Source organism: Cetorhinus maximus, chromosome 32, assembly GCF_964194155.1.
Source record: "Cetorhinus maximus chromosome 32, sCetMax3.hap1.1, whole genome shotgun sequence".
Taxonomy (NCBI): Eukaryota; Metazoa; Chordata; class Chondrichthyes; order Lamniformes; family Cetorhinidae; genus Cetorhinus; species Cetorhinus maximus.
In genome coordinates, this window is record NC_135910.1 from 4592350 (window position 1) to 4616394 (window position 24045).

Sequence of the window (24045 nt, forward strand, 5' to 3'; positions counted from 1 at the left end):
AAATCAACGAGAGTGGGAGCTGGGATAAATCAGCGGGAGCAGGAGCTGGGATAAAGCAATAAGAGTGGAATAAAGCAGTGAGAGCGGGAGCTGGGATAAATCAGCGAGAGCGGGAGTCAGGATAAATCAGCGAGACAGGGAGCTGGAATAAAGCAATGAGAGTGGAATAAAGCAGTGAGAGTGGGAGCTGGGATAAATCAACGAGAGTCGGAGCTGGCATAAATCAGCGAGAGCGGGAGCTGGGATAAATCAGCGAGAACGGGAGTCAGGATAAATCAGCGAGACAGGGAGCTGGGATAAAGCAATGAGAGTGGAATAAAGCAGTGAGAGTGGGAGCTGGGATAAATCAACGAGAGTCGGAGCTGGCATAAATCAGCGAGAGCGGGAGCTGGGATAAATCAATGGGAGCGGGAGCTGGGATAAAGCAGCAAGAGTGGGAGCCAGGATAAATCAGCAAGAGTGAGAGCTAGGAGTGTGTTTTGGGAGGAAGAGGTTTTGATTCTTGGGGCACTGGCTCCAGTACTTGGGAAAGGGAACTGTTTCGTTGAAATGGACTCCACTTAATCTCAGCTGGGATCAGTGTCCCAGGCAAATTGAACCAACTAAAGAAAGAAAGACTTAGCATTCATATCATGCCTTTCAAGATCGCCGGTCAGCCCAAATGCTTTATAACCAATGAACTTTTTAAGTGGAGTCAATGTTGTGATGTAGGAAACACAGCAAGATCCCACAAACAGCAAAGTGATAACAATGACATAATCTGTTTTTGTGATGTTTGAGGGATAAATATTGGCCAGAACACCCAGGATAACTTTTTATGCCCCTCCGTGAAATATTGTCATGGGATCTTTGGCCCTGTTAGTGGCTAAGGCAGGAGAAATCATAGTGAGGGTTAAGGAAATGTCAAACAAATATTTTGTATCTGCCTTCACATTAGGAGACAAAAAAGCATACCAAAAAAAATGAGGGACCATGGGACTAATGAAAATGAGAAACTTAAAAGTAATTAGCATCAATAGAGGAAAAGTACTGAAACTAATGAGACTAAAAGCTGATAAATCTCCTGGACCTGATGGCCAACATGTAGGGGTTTGAAAAGAGGTGGCTGTAGAGATAATGGATACATTGACTGTCATCTTTACTGTTCTTCAAAATGACTTTATAGGCTGTGAAGTGTTTTGGGACATCCTGTACTCATGAAAGCCACTATGTAAATGTAAATTTCTTATCTTCCAAAATTCCCTAGATTTTAGAATGGTCCCAGAGGATTGGAAGGTAAAAAATGTAACATCACTATTCATGAAAGGAGGGAGGGAGAAAACAGGGAACTAAAGGCCAGTTATAGCCTGATATCCGTCATCGGGAAGTGCTGGGATCCATTATTAAGGAGGTGTCAACAAGGCACTTAATGACTTGGGTGACGGTACCGAGGGTAATGTAACCAAGTTTGCTGATGATACAATGCTAGCTGGGGAAGTAGACTGTGAGAACGCCACAAGGCTGCAGAGATATGTATAGACAGCTAAAGTAAGTAGGCAATAAGATGGCGGATGGAGTATATATAATGCGAGCAAATATGAGATTTTTTGGTTGGACAAATAGAAAAACACAATTTTTTTTAAATGGTGAGAAACTTTTAAATGTTGATGTTCAGAGAGATTTGGGTGTCCTCGTACAAGAAACACAAAAAGTTAGCATGCAGGTACAACAAATAATTAAGAAGGCAAATGGCATGTTGGCTTTTATTGCATGGGGGCTGGAGAGTAAGAATAGGGAGTCTTGTTACAATATTACAGGACTTTGGTGAGACCACACCTAGAGTACTACGGACAGTTTTGGTGTCTTTATCTAAGGAAGGATATAGTTGCCTTGCAGATGATACTGTGAAGGTTCATTAGACTGATTCCTGGGATGAAAGGGTTGTCCTATATTGAAAGCTTGAGTAGATTAGGCCTATACCCTCTGCAGTTTAGAAGAATGAGGGGTCATCACATTGAAATTTAGAAGATTCTGAGGTGACTAGAAAGGGTAAGTGTTGTTAACCCCTGGCTGGAATGTCTAGAACTAGGGGTATAGTCTCAGGATAAGGGGTTGATCATTTAAGACTAAGATGAGGAGAAATGTCTTTACTCAGAGGATTGTGAATCCTTGGACTTCTCTACCTCAGAAGGCAGTGGATGCATAATCCTTAAGCATATTCAAGGCTGAGATAGATAGATTTTTGGATTCTAGGGGAATTAAGGGATGTGGGGATTGACAGGAAAGTGGAAATTAAGTCAAGGAACAGCCATGACCTTACTGAATGGTGAAGCAGGCTCAAGGGGTTATAAAGTTTACTCCGGCTCCTATTTATTATGTTCTTATGAAGGCATCCAGGCTATTGCCAGGATAGCGGGCACACTGAGATGGATCTTTTGTGTGGTCACACACCAACTGCACATTTGGTGGTCCTTGTGGTTTCTGTGCTTCTTCCCATTGACATAGAGTCCAACAGAACTACATGCGAACAGTCCATAGAGCACTGCGCTGTTGGGAATCCCACTACCCTGATGAAGCCATGTGCCCTTTCATCCTGCTTTTGAAGAGGTGAAATCTCCATGCATCGTGTAATATGGCCTCCGTCACCTCCTGGATGCTGTGATGAAGTCCATATTGCGAGACATCACGATGTTTGTGAGATTCCAGGGGCATAAGAGGGAAGGGTGATGGTGACCGTTAAGGCAGACAGGGAGGTCTGTCCTGACCCTGGTGTGAGGCTCTAAGTTGGGCTGAAGAAGGTTATCACCTTCTTGAAATATTGGAGCCTCTTTAGGCATTGCTCCTGATTCATATGGAGGTAAGGCATATTACTCCTAGATGTGTGGTAGGTAGGGCCTTCAGTGAAGAGCCTTCTTGATGCTCCCTCCTTGCAAAGCTTCCCCTCTTTGCCTCCACTTTTGCACCTGCTAGTTATGCAGCATTGCTGTGTGGTAAAGGTGCTCCGAGAGTGGTGTTGGATGGGACTTGCAAGATTTTGACTGACAATGAAGGAACAGTGATGTATGTCCAAATTAAGATGATGTGTAACCTGGAGGGGAATCAGGAGGTGATGGTGTTCCCATGTGCCTGCTGTTGTATTAGCAATTCAGCTAGAGTTGAATTTCAATCAGCTCACAATACATAAATAAAATTTTCTTTATTTCATACGTCTATAATAAACATATTCTGTGCAACTATATATTGTTGAGCAATTCCACATTTGCATATTATTTTAATATTACCTGTTCTTCAATGTTTTCGGCGACTTCAGTTATTTCTAGTGTGTCAATGAGAGAGATGTTGGCAGGATTGGAGTCTACGCTGTCATAACTGTGGAAATAAGAAAACCAAGTCTATACCGGTGACACCTTTTTGCCAGTTGCTGGAGTACAGGTCTACGGGCCTCCAATACTTCCAGTAAGTTCTTATTCTCAATCCACGAGTCTAGGCATATCACCTGTCTTATCAACTGTAAAATCACTGGAGCCTAAAGCGATCCTGTCCTCGCCAGAGGTTTACACTAGGATTCTTCTAACAAGGGTCAATGGAAAGTGATCAGAATTACAAACCCTGGCTGGTATCGCCTCCACCCAGCAGTCCAGAGGTGCTGAGGTCAATTGTAGCACTCTAACTGTCATCCCAGGTGAGATCAGGTGACTCAGCATAGTCTGTGGCATGAAGCCGAGGATGCTTAACCTGTTATTTCAATATTTTATGAAGTAGCTCCCAACAGTCCACGATTACACAGAACTTTTGATAAAAATAGACTGGATATTTCTCATATTGCTGTACAAGATAATCATTTCAAAGCGCATGTGGGCCTTTGATGTAAATAAGTAAAACATAGTACAATTTCCCATCACAATAAAGTGATAGAACTTTTGGTACAGAAGAGGCCATCGTGCTTGTGATGGTGCTAACTTGAGTTACCTGCTCTGTTTTCACTGTATTGTTTATACATTTTGTGCTACACCAAAATATAGACGATATACTTACATTATTCAATATACTGTATCTTATTTATTTGATTTTTATTTCATAAAATGATTAAACAATGTTCAGAAAAACCTTGGCAATCAATGATGCAATAAACAACATAATATGTATGGTGTTTATTGCTGATCAAATTATGTTCAAACAGCTCCAAAGCAGAGCTTTTCAAGGGTCTGAACTCTGGAGATTGAAAGATTTATTTTTACAGTAGTGAACCCAAATGAAACTTCAGGTGGGAGCCTTGACATTGGGTGTTGGTTGGAATTGACTGGAGGGAAATTACAGTCCAATGCCACACAATGTCTATATCTGAGCTCTGAAAGTCAGTGTAACTCAATTTCCAAATGCTACCGTAAATGAGATTGTTTAATTTGGAACAGGCTAAGAATTGAACCTGGGGCCTTCAACTCTGTGCAGCTTGGTACTGCCGACTTGGTTACTGGGCCAGGACAGCAGCTGATCTTTATGTGCTAAACTTGCCTGTTAACATCTTCAACCAGCACATCGGTCTCAACTTGTGTCTCCTGTAAAAGATGGAATTCACATTTAATACTTAATTTTTCACAGCGCATTACTTTGCTTGATCTTTTAATCTAGTTATGGTCTGCACAGGAGTAAAATAGCTTAAATTATGATCCGAGGATTTCAGCTGATATCACAAATAGAGGGGTGTTTGAGCAGATGATGGATATCATACAAGGTTCTGTTCCGTGGAAAACACAGTCCTCTTATTTCCAAAATCTACAAGTTTAGGTTAAGTGACGTTTCCCATTCACTCTCTGAATTGTGATAGTCTTCAATTTGCCCAATAATACTACTAATCATTCCCACTTCAGTTGTTAGCTTTTCCTTAAAATTCTCAACAGGTGATGAGAAGAAGGTGTTACTTTTGAGAAATCTTTTAATGGGGTGCTATAACAACCCTGGGCTTATATCAAAATCTTTTAAATGCTTTTCCTCGCATTTTGTGGACGAGATACAAATCTTTAACCTCCAACCACCACTGACCACTGATGAAAGCCAGTTCACCACTAGTAATATTTTGCTGTATTTTTGACATTTATCTGAAGAGTGTCCAAGATTCCCCAAACCAAAAGACTGTGCCATACTCTCTGCCTCTTCACAGCAAGAGACAGACCAGAAACCGACTGCATACTTTGCAGAAAGTCTTATTAGCAACTGTCCTTTGACTTTAAACTGATTCAGGCTATCAATTTTTACCAGTAGACAAATGAAGGCCTTATGCCCTCTTATATGAACTATAGTTCAGAGATTCAATGCACAATGGAGTTGCAACCACTTAGAAAGAGTTGAGCAGGCCATTGGGGCAATTCTGTGCTTGGAATAGTCCTAGTAATTTGACACAGATTTTTGCAGAGTCAGGCTTATTCCAGAGACCTTTAAAAATGGTGGGTGGGACCCTGGATACTGAGGTCTCACTCCTATTTCCAGCAGATCCCATTTTTGCTGGCTGGGGAAAGGGACACACAGGCGGGAAACCCAAACTCAGCAGGGCCATTTGAAATTAGTGCTGTGTTCAAACATACCCCATTTTGACTGTTCCGTGGGCTTTAACCCACAGTGTGGGAGTAACAAATTTATGGAGTAGGCGTAAAAGCTTGCGAAGGGCAGATAAGGTCTGTATAACCATCTTTATCTTAAGTTATTTAAATCCCCAGCCCTGTAAAAAAATGTTTAAAAAGCTGTTTATGTAAAAAAAACAGACACCTGTTGCTGGAGTGCATTGACTGACAGGCTATTTGGTGTAGCTTAGGAAAATACCATTAGCCGTTATTGCTGCAGTTTCAATAGGCTTCATTGTTGACATTTCCCAAGGGCTGTTATTACAGCCGAACCCATAAATGCTTGGCTGAGTTTCAAAAGCTACAAAACCACTTATGTCAGCAAGGGAAGGGGGAAGGGGGACTGAGTTCACATTTTGATTGATAGTTTAAGGAGGCTACTACAGGATTAGCTGTCTTTGACACGGTTGGTGAATACAAATTGAGCACTTGGGAGATTAAAATCTTTGAATGTGTTTCATGAATGAGAGCTTTTTTCTGCATCAAGTATGTATGAGTGACAGCCCTTAGACTGTTAGAAACTTACTTTTTTCATCTCCACATGGCTCCTGAGGTCTACCCATAGCAGGTACTGGTTATAGAGGTGACATGGGGAAAAGAGGGCAAGCGGGTATGAGGAGGCATGGAGGTGGCATGGGAGTATGAGGGGGCATGGGAAAGTGAGGATGAGGGCTAAAGGGCCTAACAGTCTTTTATAAAACTGGCCTGAATCTCAGAGAACAGCCTGCCTTGGTGCTTGCCCATCTCCGTGGCCAGCTCTGAGCTGCCTCTGGAGACGGCAGGCACAATTCTATCATGCCTCTACCTCTCTAGAGTGAAAATCGTGTGTGCGGGGTCGTTTCCATGGAGATGAGTCTGCTGAATTGGGAGATTTACCAAGGCGAATTTCTCACCTCGCTGGCGAAATTCCAGCCCTAGGTCTCATGGAGCTGAGACATAACCAGTACTTAAAAATAAGGCTGGCGATGCATGTCCAGCTATGCTTAATGTTTGTGCCTTTAGTGCACAGAGTTCATTAATGCCTGTATAGATTAAACAAGATTTACACCTTGAAGAGATTTTTGTGTTATTAATCTGTATAAATTTTTACAGGAAATCTTTAACCCAGTACGCAATGCTCAGTTACCAATAATTCTGTGTATAGCTGACTCTTAATTATGAGGTGTTAAAGTGGATGCATGTCTAATCCAGGTACAATAAGGGGTCTCAAATCAGAAAGGGCTCCAGGTCCTGACAACTATTCTCAGTAAACCACTTGGATATATAATTTAACAGCTCATTAGGATCAGGGAGTGCTCCCATTGACTGGGGAGAGAAAGAGAGAGAGACATATCACGACAATGGTCAAAAAGGGTAAGAAGTTAGAACTGGGAAATTACTTTAGCTTGACTTCAGTCGTGTGGAAGTGTTAGAAGGGGTGTTAAAAATACTTTTTTGGAGAACAAGGACAGTGGGGTGATTAAAGACTGCCAAAGTGAAAATAAGGTGTTGTCTTTTGGCAGTACAGAACTTGGGTATTGCTGAAAAAAGGGACATGCTAGAGCTTTTCGTCTTGCACTCATCAGGACACTTTGCAAGAATACCAATATAAGGGAAAAACAACAATTTATACTGTATGAGAAGAGAGTGCTGATTGGTTGGCAAGTGGACTCTGAGTGGTAGAGGCATTACCATGGATAATGCACCAGTGATAGCGACTGATAGTTAACTTCCAAGCATTGTTTGAAATTTAAACCAAGCAGCTTGACCCTGATCCATCAAGGCATTGCCCTCAGGAATGAGTCAGCGAATGGCTGTCACTTATTTTGTTTAGCTGAAACAGGTGCAATGTGTGTACATGTTCTTTCTATCTGCAAAGAACAGGGCCCAGTGTATTAATATATATATAGCTTCCAGTACACGCAAATGCGCCACACTGTGAGCCTTACTGACAATATTAAATTGGTTGTCAGTGTAATTCTTAGCACACTGAGGATTATTTAGCAAATGTTGTCCAATCGCAGGATCACATCTAATGTTGGACACTGTGTTTGCAAGCATGAATTGGTCGGGTATGGTCTGTACCTTGCCCGTTGCAAACTATCAACATCCTTGGGGTTACCATTGACCAGAAACTGAACTGGACTAGCCATATAAATACTGTGGCTACAAGAGCAGATCAGAGACTAGGAACCCTGCATTGAGCAACTCACCTCCTAACTCCCTGACGCCTGTCCACCACCTACAAGGCACAGGTCAGGAGTGCAATGGAATACTCTCCCCTTGCCTGGGATGAGTGCAGCTCCAACAACACTCAAGAAGCTCAACACCATCCAGGACAAAGCAACCCGCTTGATTGGCACCCCATCCACAAACATTCACTCCCTCCACCACCGACGCACAATGGCAGCAGTGTGTACCATTTGCAAGATGCACTGCAGGAACTCACCAAGACTCCTTAGACAGCATCTTCCTAACCCTCAACCGCTACCATCTAGAAGGACAATAGCAGCAGATACATGGGAACACCACCACCTGGAAGTTACCCTCCAAGCCACTCGCCATCCTGACTTGGAAATATATCACTGTTCTTTCACTATCGCTGGGTCAAAATCCTGGAACGCTCTCCCTAACAACACTGTGGGTGTACCTACAGCACATGGACTGCAGCGCTTCAAGGTGGCAGCTTACCACACCTTCTCAAGGGCAATTAGGGACGGGGAATAAATGCTGGCCTAGCCAGCGATGCCCACATCCCATAAGTGAATTAAAAAACGTAAGGTCTACATACATAGCATCACACAGGCACTGAAATTCATACACCACATTGCTCATTTCTGATTGCAGAACATCTTTTTGGCTTGATGGCAGCATCCTGTAATTGGCGAATACCACTCATGTTGCTACTGCATAGTAGCTGCATGAAACAACTAGCTTCACCTATCGTTCAAATTTTTGACATACTTTGACCATCCAGGGTAATCTGAGGTAGGCTGGGCACTTTTCGGGGCAGGAACTGATGGCCTTAGACCCGTTCATGAGTTTGTGTGATATACAGCGCGAAATGATCTGATCAGGGTAGCCATTAGTCTGCAGGATGCCTTTGATGCGCCTATTTCAGCATCAAGCTTGCATGGTGAGCAAATGGCTCACACCCTATTTACAAGGTTGCCAATAAGACCAATCTTAAAGCGTGTGGAATTGTAAGAATCCCAACGTGTATATTGACCAGTGAAGGCAGGCTTGCGGTAGACCATGGCAGAGAACCTCCTGGCAGATTTTTCAACTAGTATGTCAAGGAAGGGGAGTTCATTTGACTGCTCCATTTGAAAGGTGAATTTGAGCGCAGGATGGAGCCCATTAAGACATGTCGGGAAATTTAAATATAGCGAACGTACCATCCACATATCGGAAATATGCGAAGGGTAGGAGGTTAGGTGTCATTCTATCAAAGACATGTTTCTCATGGAACCCAACAAAGATGTTATGAGAGCTGGACCTAGAGGGTATCCCTTGGCAACACCATCTATTTGGGCATACATGGTGTCATTAAAACTGAACTCAACTGTGCGAGTTGCCAAGTTCAGAAATTCAATGAATACTGATTCATGCAATGGTGGCGGATCTAGATTGCCATGATATAGTGCTGCAGTGCAAATACCCATGGCTTCTTGTGGAACATTGGTGAATAGGTACCCCATTCATATGGTATAAATTGTTGTTTTCCCCTTGTATTGGTATTCTTGCAAGAGTCCTGGTGAGTGCAAGACAAAAAGCTTCAACATGTCTCTTTTTCCCTCAATACTCCAGGTCATGTCTCATGAATCTGGCTGAATTATTTGCGGAATTACATGTTGATGGATGAAGATAGTCCAGTTGTTATGGTATCCTTGAATTTTCAAACGGCTTTGAACAAAGTTGTCACACAATAAGCTACATTTTAAGATGGAGTCCTGTGGGATTAGTTGGCAGATCTTGGATTTTGAAAGTAATTGGCACAATTCTCGTAGGAAGCAGGTAGTGGATCTGCATGGAAACTAATTTTACCGGTGAAATCCTGTTGGGTTAGAGCCATCGCTCTTCGCAGCTTTTAATAATGATCTGAATGAAGGTGTTGTAAGGAACTGTGTGCATATTTGTAGATGATACAAAAATTTATGTGAGAGTCAGGACTTTGGACAAGAAATCAAAACTCTCATTAGTTTGGAATACTTTGAGGGAATGGGCCCAAATCCAGTAGATGTCTTTTGATACAGATAAATGCAGTGTTGTGCATGTGGGTAGAGTTAACATAAGGGATAAGTATATCATGCAATGTTCTGTACTAACCTAGCTGAGTAGGAAAAATATCTCAAGTGTAGTACACAAATCTCCTCAGGTTTACGATCAGCGCCATGGGGCAATGGTGAAAACAAATGCAATATTAAGTACTGATAGACACTGTTCTGAGATCGAGTCCTTCTGACTTGGTCTCTAGGTGTGGGACTTGGTTCTTAGTCAGACTGTAAACACACACTGGTATCTGCTTAACACTTGTTTATTATTACTACTAAACAGGTTATAGAGTCGGCACGTAGCTCTTAGGTATGATTCCAACCTCTCTCACTTGAGAGAGGGACTAACACTTGACTGACTAGTGTCAGTGGTACATCATGATTTATATCATACATTAGCATATCCCATCAGTTAAGCCTTTATACTACACCTCACCCCAAGTATGCTATCCTACTTTTTAACAACATCAAACTATGTCTTCAACTATTTACATTACATTTCTGTAACTCCCTTTTTCACAACTGCAGACTCGATTCAACTCCAACTCCTACTCTTCCCCTCCCAAGTTACAGTTCTGGGGGATTCAATCTCCCACAGTATTCTCAGCCCTTAGGGAAGATGGCTTGGAGACATAAGGGTTTTCTTCTACATTTGGTAGGACATCATCATCTGCAGAATAGGACACTTTATCAGCATTGCTGTCAGCATAACTGGGAAGCTGAGTGTAGGTCTCAAGATGACTGAACTGCGAGGACAATGAAGACTTTACTACAAAAGACTGATCCAAAAGAGAAGACTGAACAGAACTGACCTTTGGACCTTTTGGGACCGGAAGAGAAGAACACAGGATACTCTGAGGAATTTGTTGCTCCCTTGGAGGACTCGGGGCAGAAGCTTCAGAAGAAGAATGATCTTCAACTCCTGGTAAGACTATCATAAACTGCTGTATCAAAGACTCAAAAGGCATTGAAGATCTGAGATTTCAATTAATTTAGATGATGAGGGAAAAAATGACCAACTTCCTGTAAGACTGTCAGGAAAAGGAGAGATGATTTCCCAATGATTTTCCGGGAGGATCATCTACTTTTTGTAGGCAGTGGTAAGAGAGCCACACTTCATTCTGCACAAGGTTGCTGCATTATGGACAATGGGAAGAACTGCTCAGAATATGGAGACAAGACAGCCTCGTCTTCTGTAATGAAAGAAATTTCCTGTAGACAATCAACTCTGGGACAAATTGCTGTACAGGATTCTGCAACTTCAGAAATGCTAAAGATTCTGACTCCAGCTCTGAAGAGAAGACTTTCAGCTGGGACTGAAGTATGGGTGACAATTGACTTTCACCCTGAAAAGGTCTTGAGCAGTGTGATCATCCAAGAACTCTAACTTGGACTCAGGCAAAGCATTCTCTGTGGAAGACTCTTCACGAACAGGGGATAAAGTAGGCAATACGTTGGTAGATTCAATGGAACTAAGATCTGAATGCTGTTCAGCCACTAAAATCACATTTGATTCCTTGAAAAAGACAACAGAGACTTTATAAGGTGCTTCTATCAATGGGAAAGATGAATCATTCTCTAGGACTTCATCCTCCAAGAGATCACTCAGTACTACAAGGAATTCTTCCTCATCACTCTCTAGGAAGAGCCATTTCAGGTCCAGCAGGTCTTCATTGGGTCTTCATTGGGTGGTCACCATCTGCTGCAGTGCCTTCTGTATCCTCCACCTCTGGCCTTACTTCATGAAGGACTGAGAGATTCATAACCTTCTTGTCTGCCCTGGGTCTAGTGGATGTTGTTGCTGTGTAAGAAAGTAGCTTACTGCTGAGTGTATAAACTTCCTCAGCTTCTGAAGCTGGAATTTCCACATTATTCTAAATAAAAGGTTGAAGCTTGATGCATGAAAGACAGTGGCCAGGATTTTCTGTGCCCACTGGCGTTGGGCATGTTCGGTGGCATGAGCAGACAAAATGGTGAGAAGGCCAAAAATCGGTTTCACGACATCGTGAAACCAGTTTGCGAGCGTCTGCTCAGCCTGTCGATGGCGGGCCGCGTTCCCCACGATCAGATGTTGGGAACCTCATTGTAATACATGGACATATCATTATAAGGCCAGCCTGCCAACTCATTTAACCCCCTGCCGGATCGTCCACCCACGTCGACTGGAAAACACGCCAGTGCAGAATATGTCTTGACAATTATGATGTGCAGAAGTCAGGACTTACCACTAGGGCCTTGCTCATATCACGGGACATAGGACGATCAGAAGATGCTGGAGCCCGACAGCAACGGGATCCTGGAGAAATGTCCATGGCAGGCTGGGTGGATTCTCATGGACATGGCTCTGCTGCAAAGCAGCTCATGGAAGTTGGAAAGTCACCATTGATGCTTACAATGGATGATGGTCGAGGGGGTAGGAGAGGAAGGACTAGGATCGACTGGGAAAGGAAGATGTGTCGAGGGGTGAGGTTGGGAAGAGGGGAATGAAGGTGTCGTGTGTTGAGGTTTGGAGGGGGGGAAATAAAGGTGTCAGGGGGCTGAGGTTGGAGGGGGAGCTTGGGGGGAGGGGGTAGCGGGGAGAAGATGGCAACTGGGGATGTAGGTGTAAGGGAAGGAGTTCGGAGTAGGGAAGGAGTGTGGAGAGGGGAGGGAGTCCAGAGGGAGGAAGGAGTGCGGAGAGGGGAGGGAATCCAGGGGGAGGAAGGAATGTGGAGAGGGGAGGGAGTAAGGGTGGAGGAAGAAGTAAGGGTCGAGGAAGGAGTCGGGAGGGGGAGAGCACTAAGGGTGGCAGAAGAAGTAAGGGTGTCTGAGGGAGTCAGGAAGGGCGAGGGTCTAAGTGGAGGGGGGAGTCCGGGGGATGGGAGGGCTAAGGGGTGGGGGCGGTGGGTGTTGGTGAAGGGGTTCCAGGACGAAGGGGATTCGGGGGGGGGGGAAGGGGTCCAGAGGGTGAAAGGGGTTCCGGGGGAATGGGTCCAGGGAAGAGAGAAGGTTCTGCAGAGGGAAGGGGTCTGGTGGGGGTGGGGGGGGGGGGGGCGGGGGGGGGATGTTCAGGTGAATGTGCAAGGGAGGGGTCTGATGGGTGCATGACTGCCTCCTGGGAGCAAACTGCGGGTGGGTGTGGTATGAAGGGATGGTGAGAATGACCAAGGGCAGAGTGAGGGTGGTTGGTGGGGAATCGGAGGCAGACAAGGACCCTGGGGGTGGGAAGGAGGAGGTTGGGGAGGTGAACGTGGATGGGGTGGAATTTTCAGGAAGAAAGGGAACGTGCACGTTTACCTGGACATTCCCGAAAGAAAAGGGTTGTGGCTGGTAGGTCATGGAGGGGAGGTGGAAGATGATGCCGGGGGGGTCAACTGTGATGGGAGAAAGGAAATGGGTGACTGGGGGAGGGGAAAAGACGAGGGACCGCACAAAAAACCGAATCAAGACCATGCTGTCCAAATCGAAAGTGAAACCACAGTCGCGGTGGGAGAGATCAGGTGCTGCATGGAGTGTGATCATTGGGTGGGCGGAGATGCAGGTCAGCTCAGATGGTCAACTGAAAGCGAACCCCAGCAGGCAGCATTCAAAATGCTCAGGATATTGAGGTGAGTATGATACGTGAAGCATCCGCGTGCGTGGGACAGTGCTTGCACGAGGCTCCGAAAGGCCCTGCCACACACACACTTCTCCCTCCAGACTCACGCGTTGGCCAGCTGCTCCCTCAGTGGTGACAGAGGACGAGGTTGAGAGGCTCACAGGCAAACGGGACTCAGAGGGAGAGGACAAACCTCTGATATTCCTCAGTGGATGTCCCAGGGGTGTCCAGCTGCTGCTCCTCCTCCCTTTGGGTGCCCGGGGGCCCCGACCTGACTCCTTGAGGGGAAGGAGCACCTGGAGGGACATCGAGGTGCCCTGTTTCTCTCTCTCATTGCCACTGCAGGAACTCACCATGGCTCCTGCGATGGAGGGCAGGTCTGCACACATCTCCACGTTCTGCTGGATCAGGGTCTCCATGGCGTCCGCCATCCTCCCCATGAAGACCTCCATACATGCACATGTGGGCACCACTTCATCAGAGAGCAGGTGGACGCACTCTTCCGACTCGTGTGCCACTCTGCTGAGGGCTTCCAACAACTCTGTGTGATGTTCCCACGCCTTCTGCTGACTCTCCAGGACGAGTTGGAATGCCAAATCTAGAGGTTTGTCATCTGACTCCGACCTCTCAGATACCTGATCCCCAGCAGTTCTCTGAGTGCCAGGGAGCTTGCACAAACCTGCCTCCTCCTGCTGAGGACATGTGTCTGTGCGGTGACCACACGGATTGTGAACCTGAGCCTGCTCTAGATCTAGGTTCCATCGAGGTGTGCGTTTCTGTGCTGGTGCAGGGTGTGGATAAGCACTGTGGTAGGTCTTCCAGGCTGCTTATTTTCAGCTCTTCAATGTAAGAGGTGTCCTCTTGGCTGGAGGTGAGGACGTGGATGGAGCTGAGGGACTGGCTGGCTGAGGGTGTCGGTTGCTTGGCAGAGCTCCCTGTGAACCAAAGTAGAGATAATTAGTGCATGGCAGCAGAGTCAAAAACAGAAGAGGGAGAAATCAAATTTGCGTTGAAAGAGGGATAATGTGCTGCAGGATCCTTATGAGGGTGTTCGCTGCTGACCTCACTGTCACCGCAGGCAATGTGCATATCCTCACCAATCAGTGCGATAGCACACTCCTCAAAGTGAGTGAGGGACTTAATGTGGGCCACTCCACCCCTGCTCTGTGATCACTTCCTGCTGATGTGAGCCAGCTTCCCCTGCATGAAAACTGAAGATGAGAGTGTGAACAGGACACATGGCACTGCGTGGAATGTTTGTGTGGTGAGGGGAGCCATGGACAGGATGTAAACGCGAGCGCGAGAGGCTATGAGCCTGATGAAGATGTGAGGGTGTGTGTGAGAGTTAGTGGTGTTGTCCTTGAGGTGTGAGATCCCTGTGGGTGTGTGATGGGTTTGTGAGTGTGTGAGTTGAGAGTGATAAGAAGAGTGAATTACCTTGGCGGAACAGATGAGGCCATTCATCCTGTAGTGGCACGGGGTGGCTGTCCTCCTCTGAAGGGCATTGGTGCTGACTACTGCTGCTACCGCCTCCCAAGTCAGATTAGTGAGGTTGCTGCCATTCTGTGGCCAGAGCGGGGGTAGAGGACATCATGGCGAGCCTCTCGTGTGTCCAAAAGGCGTTTGAGGGACACGTCATTGAACCTGGGAACTGCAGTCTTTTCGCCTTTCAGGGCTATGTCTTCTTTGCAGCAGTCGGGGGCTGGAAGCACTGAGAGGTGTGCACGTGGCTGGACTTTAAATATGGTGCCCAGTATGCTGAAGCAGTGAGGTGATGACGTGGCTGGCGAATGAGAGCCTGCCCGCCATGGAAACGGAGTGTTTCCCGGGAATGCATAATTAATGCGGCAGGTTTGGGACGATACAGTGTGAAAAGCTGTCATTGGGCATCATCTTTTTTTCTAAGGTTCCTAGAAGTATGCCAATATCACCACTCAACAAGAATGTACATTGATTGTGAAGAACATAGAGAGAAACAATGATCTATCGCCCCTTGCAGCTAAGAGGTGCAAAACTCCTGCCTTTGATTGGAATGTCTATGCCTCCTAGACCTTGTAACCTGATGTCTGATGGATAAAGGGTCATCGACTGAAGCCAGTTGAGGTCACCTACTAATATGTTAACAGCTGCTCTATTATGGCACAGCCGATGGTAAATGCTGATTGTTCAAATCCCAAAGGGAAACTTGAAACAACTGCCACAACTTGTTTTGCAAATTTGTATAAATTTCAAGATGCCTTGAATTCAGTAGTAATAAGACCACCAAGTCTTACAGGTTTTTTTTACAAAACTAGATTAAACATTTATTAATAAGAGAAATAGTTTTAAGCACATACATGTCTACAAATTACTACCATAATAACTTGTAAATCCCCTACTGAATCCGACTCCCAGTTGCACTTTCATTAAGGCAACAGTAAGACACATTTTAAAAGACCCAGGCAGGGTGACACACAATACCCTGAACCAGTCAAATTCTTAACTTCAGTTCTTTGAAGACAGCAGTTTGAGGCATAGATGCTGAAGGATTTTCAGACTTGTTAGATCTTAAAATGCCTACCCTTACACACAGCCTTCGCTCCTTTTTACATATTTTCCCCTTTGAATGCAAATTCCCATTATTTTACTATATCTTCGGACTTTACCTTTCTGATAATAAAAATCTCTCATAGCACTAAGTTTTACTTGTAATCTTTGGGAAAAATAAACACACTGTTTCTGAACTTCATCTGGTTATGTGACACATTTCACCCCTCCTTTGAAAACAATCTAGTCTGGTTTATTTAAAAATGCAAAAATGTTTCCTTGACACCTATGTTTACCTACTTAACATTTCAAACCTAGCTCGTCTTCTACCACATCAAAGCCTTCAGAGCTGCCTTTAATCCAGTTAAGTCTCACACATACCCACAAAGACACAGATACCACTACTTTACAATAAATTCCAATAACATTATGAGAATTATTATATCTTCCTGACACGCTCCAGTATCAATTTTAAAAGAAGTACTGAAACCTTGAACTTGGACTGTAACTGACTAGTAGTCTATATCAAGACCATTTACTTCTCTTAGGAACTCTGTGAGGTCATCGTTTTCTGGACTTTCCGTTTCTTGGAAATAATGTGTTTCATAAATACTTGCTGTTCTGCGACTTTGATTAGAATTGCTGGATTTGCAGAAATGCTTGAAATATCCAGTTCTGCCACACAGGAAGCATTCCACACCTCCTGCTGGGCAGTCTTGTCACCTATGTTGGGTTTTCGCGCCACAATGTGAGCATCTAAAAATGGCTGCCGGTTTGGAGTTTCCCACCTTTTTGGTTGATTTGGCAGGCTTTTGTATGGGTGAGGCCGCTGCCTGTGGGTCTACCCAATCTACGGAGTCATATGAAGCCTCGAAGGTCCCACGAATTATAGCCCGAATAAATGGTCTAAGCTCAGCCTGTCTCACATTCTGGACCGCTTGATCCAATGCAAGATCATCTTTGGTCTGCAGAAAGTCGGAAAATTTCTCATCCTGAACACTCACAACTATGCCTTAAGAGAACATCATCTGATACCAGACCTACTGCATAAAGAAAGGAACAAACTTGGAGCTTTGGCTCTTATGTGAAGACCTGACACTGCTCAGTACCAGAGAAAATGGAGTTTCCATAACTCCCACTGTTGGCCTCTACGGGGGCCCTCGAGTCAGTCAAAGAGGTGGGGCAAGGGCAGGGATTGCTCACTAGCTAGGGTGATTGTTAACACTCTCCAGTGTGCCGCCTCCTACCGCCAAAATTTCTTAGAGCCACTTTCAAAGGTTTCTTCACTCTGTAGTTCCTTCGATAACACCAATGTCACTGATTTCTCCATTGCTCTGATATTGGGTCCTCCTGTATTGGACTCTAGGCATGGGACTTGGTTCTTAGACAGACTGTAGACATATTGTGATATCTGTTTAACGCTTGTTTATTAGTACTACTTCTAAACATGTTACAGAGTAGGCACATAGCTCTTAGGCATGATTCGAACCTTGCTCTCTTGAGTTGAACACATGAATAACTAGTGTCAGTGGTACATCATCATCTATGCCATACATTAGCATATGTCATCTGTTAACCCTTTATACTGCAGACACATGAAGAGGTTTGAGTTAATTAAGGAGGGGTAGCATGGATTTGTAAAATCCAGATTGTGCTTGGCTAACCAAATTGAATTTTTTGACGAAGTAACAAAGAAGGTTGATGAAGGGAATGCAATGGATGTGTTCTACATGAATTTTAAGGAAACATTTGACAAAATACCACATAAAAGGCTGTTTAACAAAATTGAGGTTCATGGAAGTACAACTGTGGCAACCATATATCGGGAAGATTCAGGGGTGCCAGCGATGGTTTCCCAAATGTCACATTTAATGGGGTAATTATTTCCATTAACAACAGTCCACACGCCCCATGAATGAATATTAATAAAAAACTCTGCTGACAATCTGTCAACACGCTTTTTAGGTTCACTTGGGTGAGATGCCGTTGAATGGTAGAGCTGGAGCCTGTGCAACTGTACCCCATCAATGCCTTCAGGATGGGAAGGGAAGGAAAGAAAAGGTACTGGGAGTGTGAAATTCTGTTTGCTAAATTAGTACATCTCTAAAACCATAAATCAAACATGGCGATTCTTTGTGTTGGAATTTTCAGTGACATTTCTCAGATGTTTTACATGTGTGTTGATAATAATTACATTACAACTTGCATTAGAACTGTACATTATCCTGCAGTTGCACTATTATTCAATTGAGCTCCGCTGCTGTCAATTTATGGCCCTAGGAAATACACCAAAATCTGCAACAGCCTGAGTCTGGGCTGTTCTTGATGCACTAAACGATATGAATGTTTTAAACTTTGTGCTAAAATTGCAAAGAGGAAATTAAACGCTTGGTAGATAATTCAGAAGATACAAATTCCAGTTGAAAGAAAAAATGACTTGCATTTATTTAGCACCAGCAATATCGCAAAGTGTTTCACATATTTGAAGGGACCTGACTTGTTAATGTGTCTATGTGGCCACCGTTTTGTATGTGGCAAGATTCCACAAACACCAACAAAATGAATGATGATTTTATCTGTTTTTGTTGGGGTTGGTTAAGAAAGGAGAATTGATGAGAACACTATTTTCTTCCTATGGTACTGTGGGATCTTTAATGTCCATTAGAACAGATTAGAGAGGTCTTGGTTTGATCTTTCACCTGAAGGACAGCAAGTCCAATAATAGAGCATTCCCTCAATACTGCACAGGTGTCCCAGCCTAGGTTGTACATTCAAGGCACTTCAATTAATAATTTTCCTGACCTTGAGATTGTTATTGTCTTCACACCTATCCTCAATGCCTTGGTCCTGCAGATGGCGACACATCACGGCAAGCCTTTATTATGGAAAAAAATCATATCAAATATTAAAATCCCCCACTGTTTAAATGAACATCTGATTACAATTAATAACTTTGGTGAGGCAGAGACATCATTGCATGCATGAAGATTTCTTCTGTTTTCTAATTATATGGAAATCATAAAGGACCGATCAGAATTCTCCCCCCACCCTTCAGCTCAGATTTTTCGCCTGGCAAGAAGCTGGGGGGACACTGGCATTGCTGGTTAGGCCAACACTTTTATTGCCCATCCCTAAATGCCCTTGAGAGAAGGTGGTGGTGAGCCACCTTCTTGAACTGCTGCAGTCCACGTGGTGGAGGCACACCCAGAGTGAGCTGATAACATCATGGTGAAGGTGGGACCTTAGTGAACAGTCTAAGACATTTAAGGATTTTAAAAAAGCAGAGGAATGGCAGAGAAGAAAAGTGGGTGAATTCAAGCCAAATTAGGTCCATAAAGAGAAAGCGAGAGAAAGAAAGGTTGGATTGAGGGAGAGAAAAACTTAAGTTTTTTAAAAATTAAATTTTAAAACTCTCTAACAATTTAATATGTGTAGGAATGAGACTCCACTGTTTAAATTATTCCTTTTCTGGGAAGGACAGGTTAAGTGGCATTGCAGGAACATAAATCTCATAATTAAAAAGGTTATTATAATGTTAAGTGCCAGCTATAGCTTCCTGCATCAACTTTCATTGGCAATTAAGTGCAAACACAGCAGTATTTTGAAACTAATGAGAAGGCTGACAGTGAGCTGCCATTTTACAAGGATCATGATGGTGCGGGGATAATCGTCCTGCAACCTGAAGCAATTCACAGGGGACCTTTCTCTCGCTACAAGTGGCTAGACGATTTACTAATAAAGGTACGCGCCATTAGATTTGCTGTTATTTTGGCAGAAAAATGTGGGCCAGTGTGTTTTACAACTTTGCTACAACTAACTAGCTATTGCTATTGCTTCCACAGTTTACCACCCATTTTCTGACCCAACCTCACTGGGTTGTTCTCTTATTTCACATAACAGAAAAAAAAAATCCCAGGGCGTACATTTCTCCAGAAAGCCCCTTTGTAGTTGTTTTACTGACCCTCTAGGTTAACTTGGGACGAGAAAGGAAGGAAGAACTCCATACCATATTTGGCATTCTATACTGTCCCCATGGTCTTGCAGACTGGCAGTTGCTTCATCTTTTCCTGTGAAGAAAGGGGGAAAGTGGAATGAAAAATCACACAAGAGCTTAGGGATACAATATAAAATTATCAGATCGCTCAGAGCTAATGATTATGATTTTAAAAAGAAGTCTGGCAATCATTTAGAAAACAATCTTGATGCATTCCACAGATTTTCCTGTCCTTTGTACGACTGTTAATTTCTGAATATTGCAGTGCCAAATTATAACAGCATACTGAATTAAGTATAATTTTAAGCAGTTATATAAAACAGCGTTTAGCTTCTTATGTGAGCTTACAAACACTCTTTCAAGCTATCTGTTTATGATCTGAATCTAACTGGGTTGCACAATGGCAAAATAAAATCAGCACTCACTGGTTAAGGAGACAACTTTACATTTTCATGCTCAAACTCAAGGATCATTTCAATGAAGAACAAGTGGATAAGGATGCTGCCCAGAATAGAACTGAGCCATATATACCAAGAAGAACTGCAGTTTGATTCGTGCTTTATGCTATTGAGTAAACTCAGCAAGGATAAAAGCACTTGTGCTACAACTGGAGGCAGTGCCACTGGGCTATAGAGTACGATGATTATTGGGGCTGCTGCTTCTGATCATGATCCAGTGTTCTCTGTTGAAAGAGTGTAAACATGCAAGTCAGGTGAGGACAAGATTGGACTTGATTGTGATGCCTTGCACGGCTACTGTAAGACTCACACAGAAGGAATGGCCACTTGGGCAAGGTCCCTGGATCCTGCTGCTATCTGCGAAATTAGACCCCAGCCGACATCAGCACCTAGGGAAAGGCAAGAAAGACACTTGAGGGGGAAAGACATAACCTTGAGGGAGAAAAGATGGAACCTCAAAGGGGAAAAGTCAGAACCTCAAAGGGGAAAGTGCAGAACTCTGAGGGAGAAAAGACGAAATCTCTAGGGTAAAAGACAGAACCTCTAGGGGAAAGATGAACTCTCCGGGTGAAAGATGAAACCTCTGGGGGAAAGACAAAGCTTCTGGGGAAAAAATGAAACCTTCAGGAGAAAGATAAAGTCTCCAGGGGAAAAGACAAATTCTCCGGGGGAAAGACAAAACCTCCAGGGGAAAGATAAAACCTCCAGCAGAAAGACAAAACCTCGGGAGAAAGATGAAACCTCCGGGGAAAAACCAAAACCTCTGGGGGAAGAGATGAATCCTCAGAGGAAAAGACAAAACCTCCAGGGGAAAGATGAAACCTTTGGGGGAAAGACAAAGCCTCTGGGGGGAAAGACAAAAAATGTGAAAGGGAAAGTACAAAATATTGTATGTATATAGTGTCTTTAACATAATAAAATGTCCTGAAGAACTTCATAGGAGTGTCATAAAGCAAAACTTGACCCCAAGCCACATGAAACAATATTAGTGCAGATGGCCAAAAGTTTAGTTTTAAGGAGTGTCTTAAAGAAAGAAAGAGAGATAGAGAGGTAGAGAGGTTTATGGAGGGAATTCCAGAGCTCAAGGTATAGGCAACTGAAGGCATGGCACCAAGGGTGGAGTGATCAAAATCAGGGATGCTCAAGAGACCAGAATTAGGGAGGACACTGTTAAATTTTAGAGTTTCAATAATAAATTTCTTACCAGCCAAAGCATAGCATTTCTGTGTTTCTTTATCTTCTGTCAGCTGAGTCATGTCGCTGTAGGCACGAATCATCCGCCAACAGAACTCTTTTCTTTTACCATACTGTAAATCATAGGATAGTTAATAGAAGTGCTATACAATGAGATAACGGCTTGGTGAGGCTAACTTTGTTGATATATTTAAAAATTACAACTTAAAGAAAGAACAAGGACTTGTATTTATACTGTTCCTTCACAATCTCAGGACACCTCTTCAACCTCATTACAACCAAGTTAAGTTTTTGAAGTATACAATGTGCATACAGCAAAAACCTACAAACAGTAATATGACAATGACTTGATAACCTGATTTTTTTAAGTGATGTTAATTAAGAGATAAATATTGGGCAGGACACCAGGCAGAACGCCCCTACTCTTCTTTGTAATTGTGCCATGGGGTCTTTTATATTGTTGTCGCCAACAGTCCCTCGAAACGGGGATGACGTCTGCCAGGCTTCATGATTTGTGTGTCTTGAGGTGTCTCAGCAGGCCAATTCTGAAGCCACAGGTCTTTGGGCAGAGAAGACGAAAGTAGCCCTGGGGATGGGGGGGCTCTCTCGAGCCGGGGTTCTGCTTTCTCTCCTTCGGCTTTTATTGCTTCTCTGCAACAGAGTTTATGCCGTCAGTTTCTGGCTGTGTTGTAGTTTGTTGGATGGGATACTGCCAAATAGCACTGTGGGTGGCAAGTTCCTCCCATGCACTGATGTTAATTTGTCTCCTTTTCAATGAGGCCTTCAGAGTGTTCTTAAAATGTTTTTGCTGTCCTCCCCGAGATCAGGTACTATCCCTAAGTTGTGAAAAGAGGATCTGCTTTGGGAGCTGATTATTTGGCTTGTGGATGGTGTCCAGGCCAGTGGGGCTGATGATGGATCATGGATCTTTTACATACACAAGAACACAAGAATACAAGAAATTGCAGCAGGAGTAGGCCACTTGCCCCATCAAGCCTGTTCCACCATTCAATACAATCATGGCTGATCTTGGGCTTCAACTCCACTTTCTTGCCCACTCCCCATATCCCTTGATTCCCTGAGAGACCAAAAATCTGTCTATCCAAGCCTTAAATTTATTCAATGGTGAAGCATTCACAACCCTCTGGGGTAGAGAATTCCAAAGATTCACAACCCTTTGAGTAAAGTAATTTCTCCTCATCCCAGTCCTAAATGATCAGCCTCTTATCCTGAGACCACGCCCCAACATTTTAGGTTCCTTGACCAGAGGAAATAATCTTTCAACCCTATCTTTCTACCCTATCAAACCCCTTTAGAATCTTGTACATTTCAATGAGATCACCTTTCATTCTAAAGTCCAGAGAAAACGGACCCAATTTGTTCAGCTTGAGAGGGCAGATGGGGCTTTGATTTAACATCTCATCTAAAAGACACTCCCTCAGTGCTGCAATGAAATGTCAACCTAATTTTGGGTTTTATATCAGGTTATGCATAATGTGCATAATAATGTTCCCTTCAGGAACACACTGTCAGCTTATTGTAAATAAGCACATTCTTGGGTCACCTAGAGAATAAACCATGAGTGCATCCTGAGATCAATTAGAATGTGATTATTTCTTTGGACATTGGCAGCTGATTGTAAAACTCTGGTAACTGCCCAAGTTCAGAAAAACCACAGCAAGTGGCTGGTTTCCTTTCTCTTTAAAGTTGTTTTGCAATGGTAACAAAATTTGACATCTAAATGTGACAGTTAAATTATTATAGCTATAGATATCCTGGCTAAGAAATTTCTACAAAATAATGAACTGTAAATTCTTTCTCAATAAGACTGCAGCAATGACATTTTGACTGTTAATCTTTCAGTATTAAAGCCACTTCTATATCAATCATGTGCAGTACATTCACAATTTAGTACTTCTATAGGCTGATACTTCACAAAATCACAGAAATGTTACATCATAGGAGGCCATTCGACCCATTCGTCTGCAAAAGTCTCTGAATGAGCATTTCACTTAGTGCCATTCTCCTGCCTTTTCCCCATAACTGCACATTTTTCTTTTTCAGATAACCGTCTAATTCCCTTTTGAATGATTTGATTGAATCTGCCTCCACAACATTCCCAGGCAGTGCATTCGAGATCTTAACTACTCGCTGTGTGAGGAAGTTATTTCTCATTTCACTTTTGGTTCTTTTGCCAATTACTTTAAATCTGTGTCCCCTCGTTCTCAATCCTTTCACGAATGGGAACAGTTTCTCCCTATCTACTCTGTCCATACCCCGCATGATTTTGAATACTTTGGACTCAGAACTGGACCCACACTGGACTGAAATGGGATCATGATTAGAATGTGAAATCTTCCAGTTTTTGTTGGGTCTTAGCTATCTTGTTTCCCTTTTGACCTGCCCGACATACTTAAATGTCATAACACACACAATTATGGTTGAGAAT

General features: G+C 43.6%; 1 protein-coding gene across 1 annotated transcript in view; it reads right to left on the reverse strand.

Annotated features, from left to right (window-relative positions):
• Nucleotides 1-24045, reverse strand: part of LOC144671374 (regulator of microtubule dynamics protein 3-like) — a 57504-nt gene that overhangs the window by 14322 nt on the left and 19137 nt on the right. Inside the window, exons 4-8 of the mRNA XM_078533247.1 lie at nt 21607-21709; nt 19957-20017; nt 18753-18825; nt 4492-4535; nt 3261-3348 (exon numbers count right to left, since the gene is read on the reverse strand). Coding sequence (XP_078389373.1) covers nt 3261-3348; nt 4492-4535; nt 18753-18825; nt 19957-20017; nt 21607-21709 — 369 coding nt within the window. The remainder of the gene's footprint in view (nt 1-3260; nt 3349-4491; nt 4536-18752; nt 18826-19956; nt 20018-21606; nt 21710-24045) is intronic.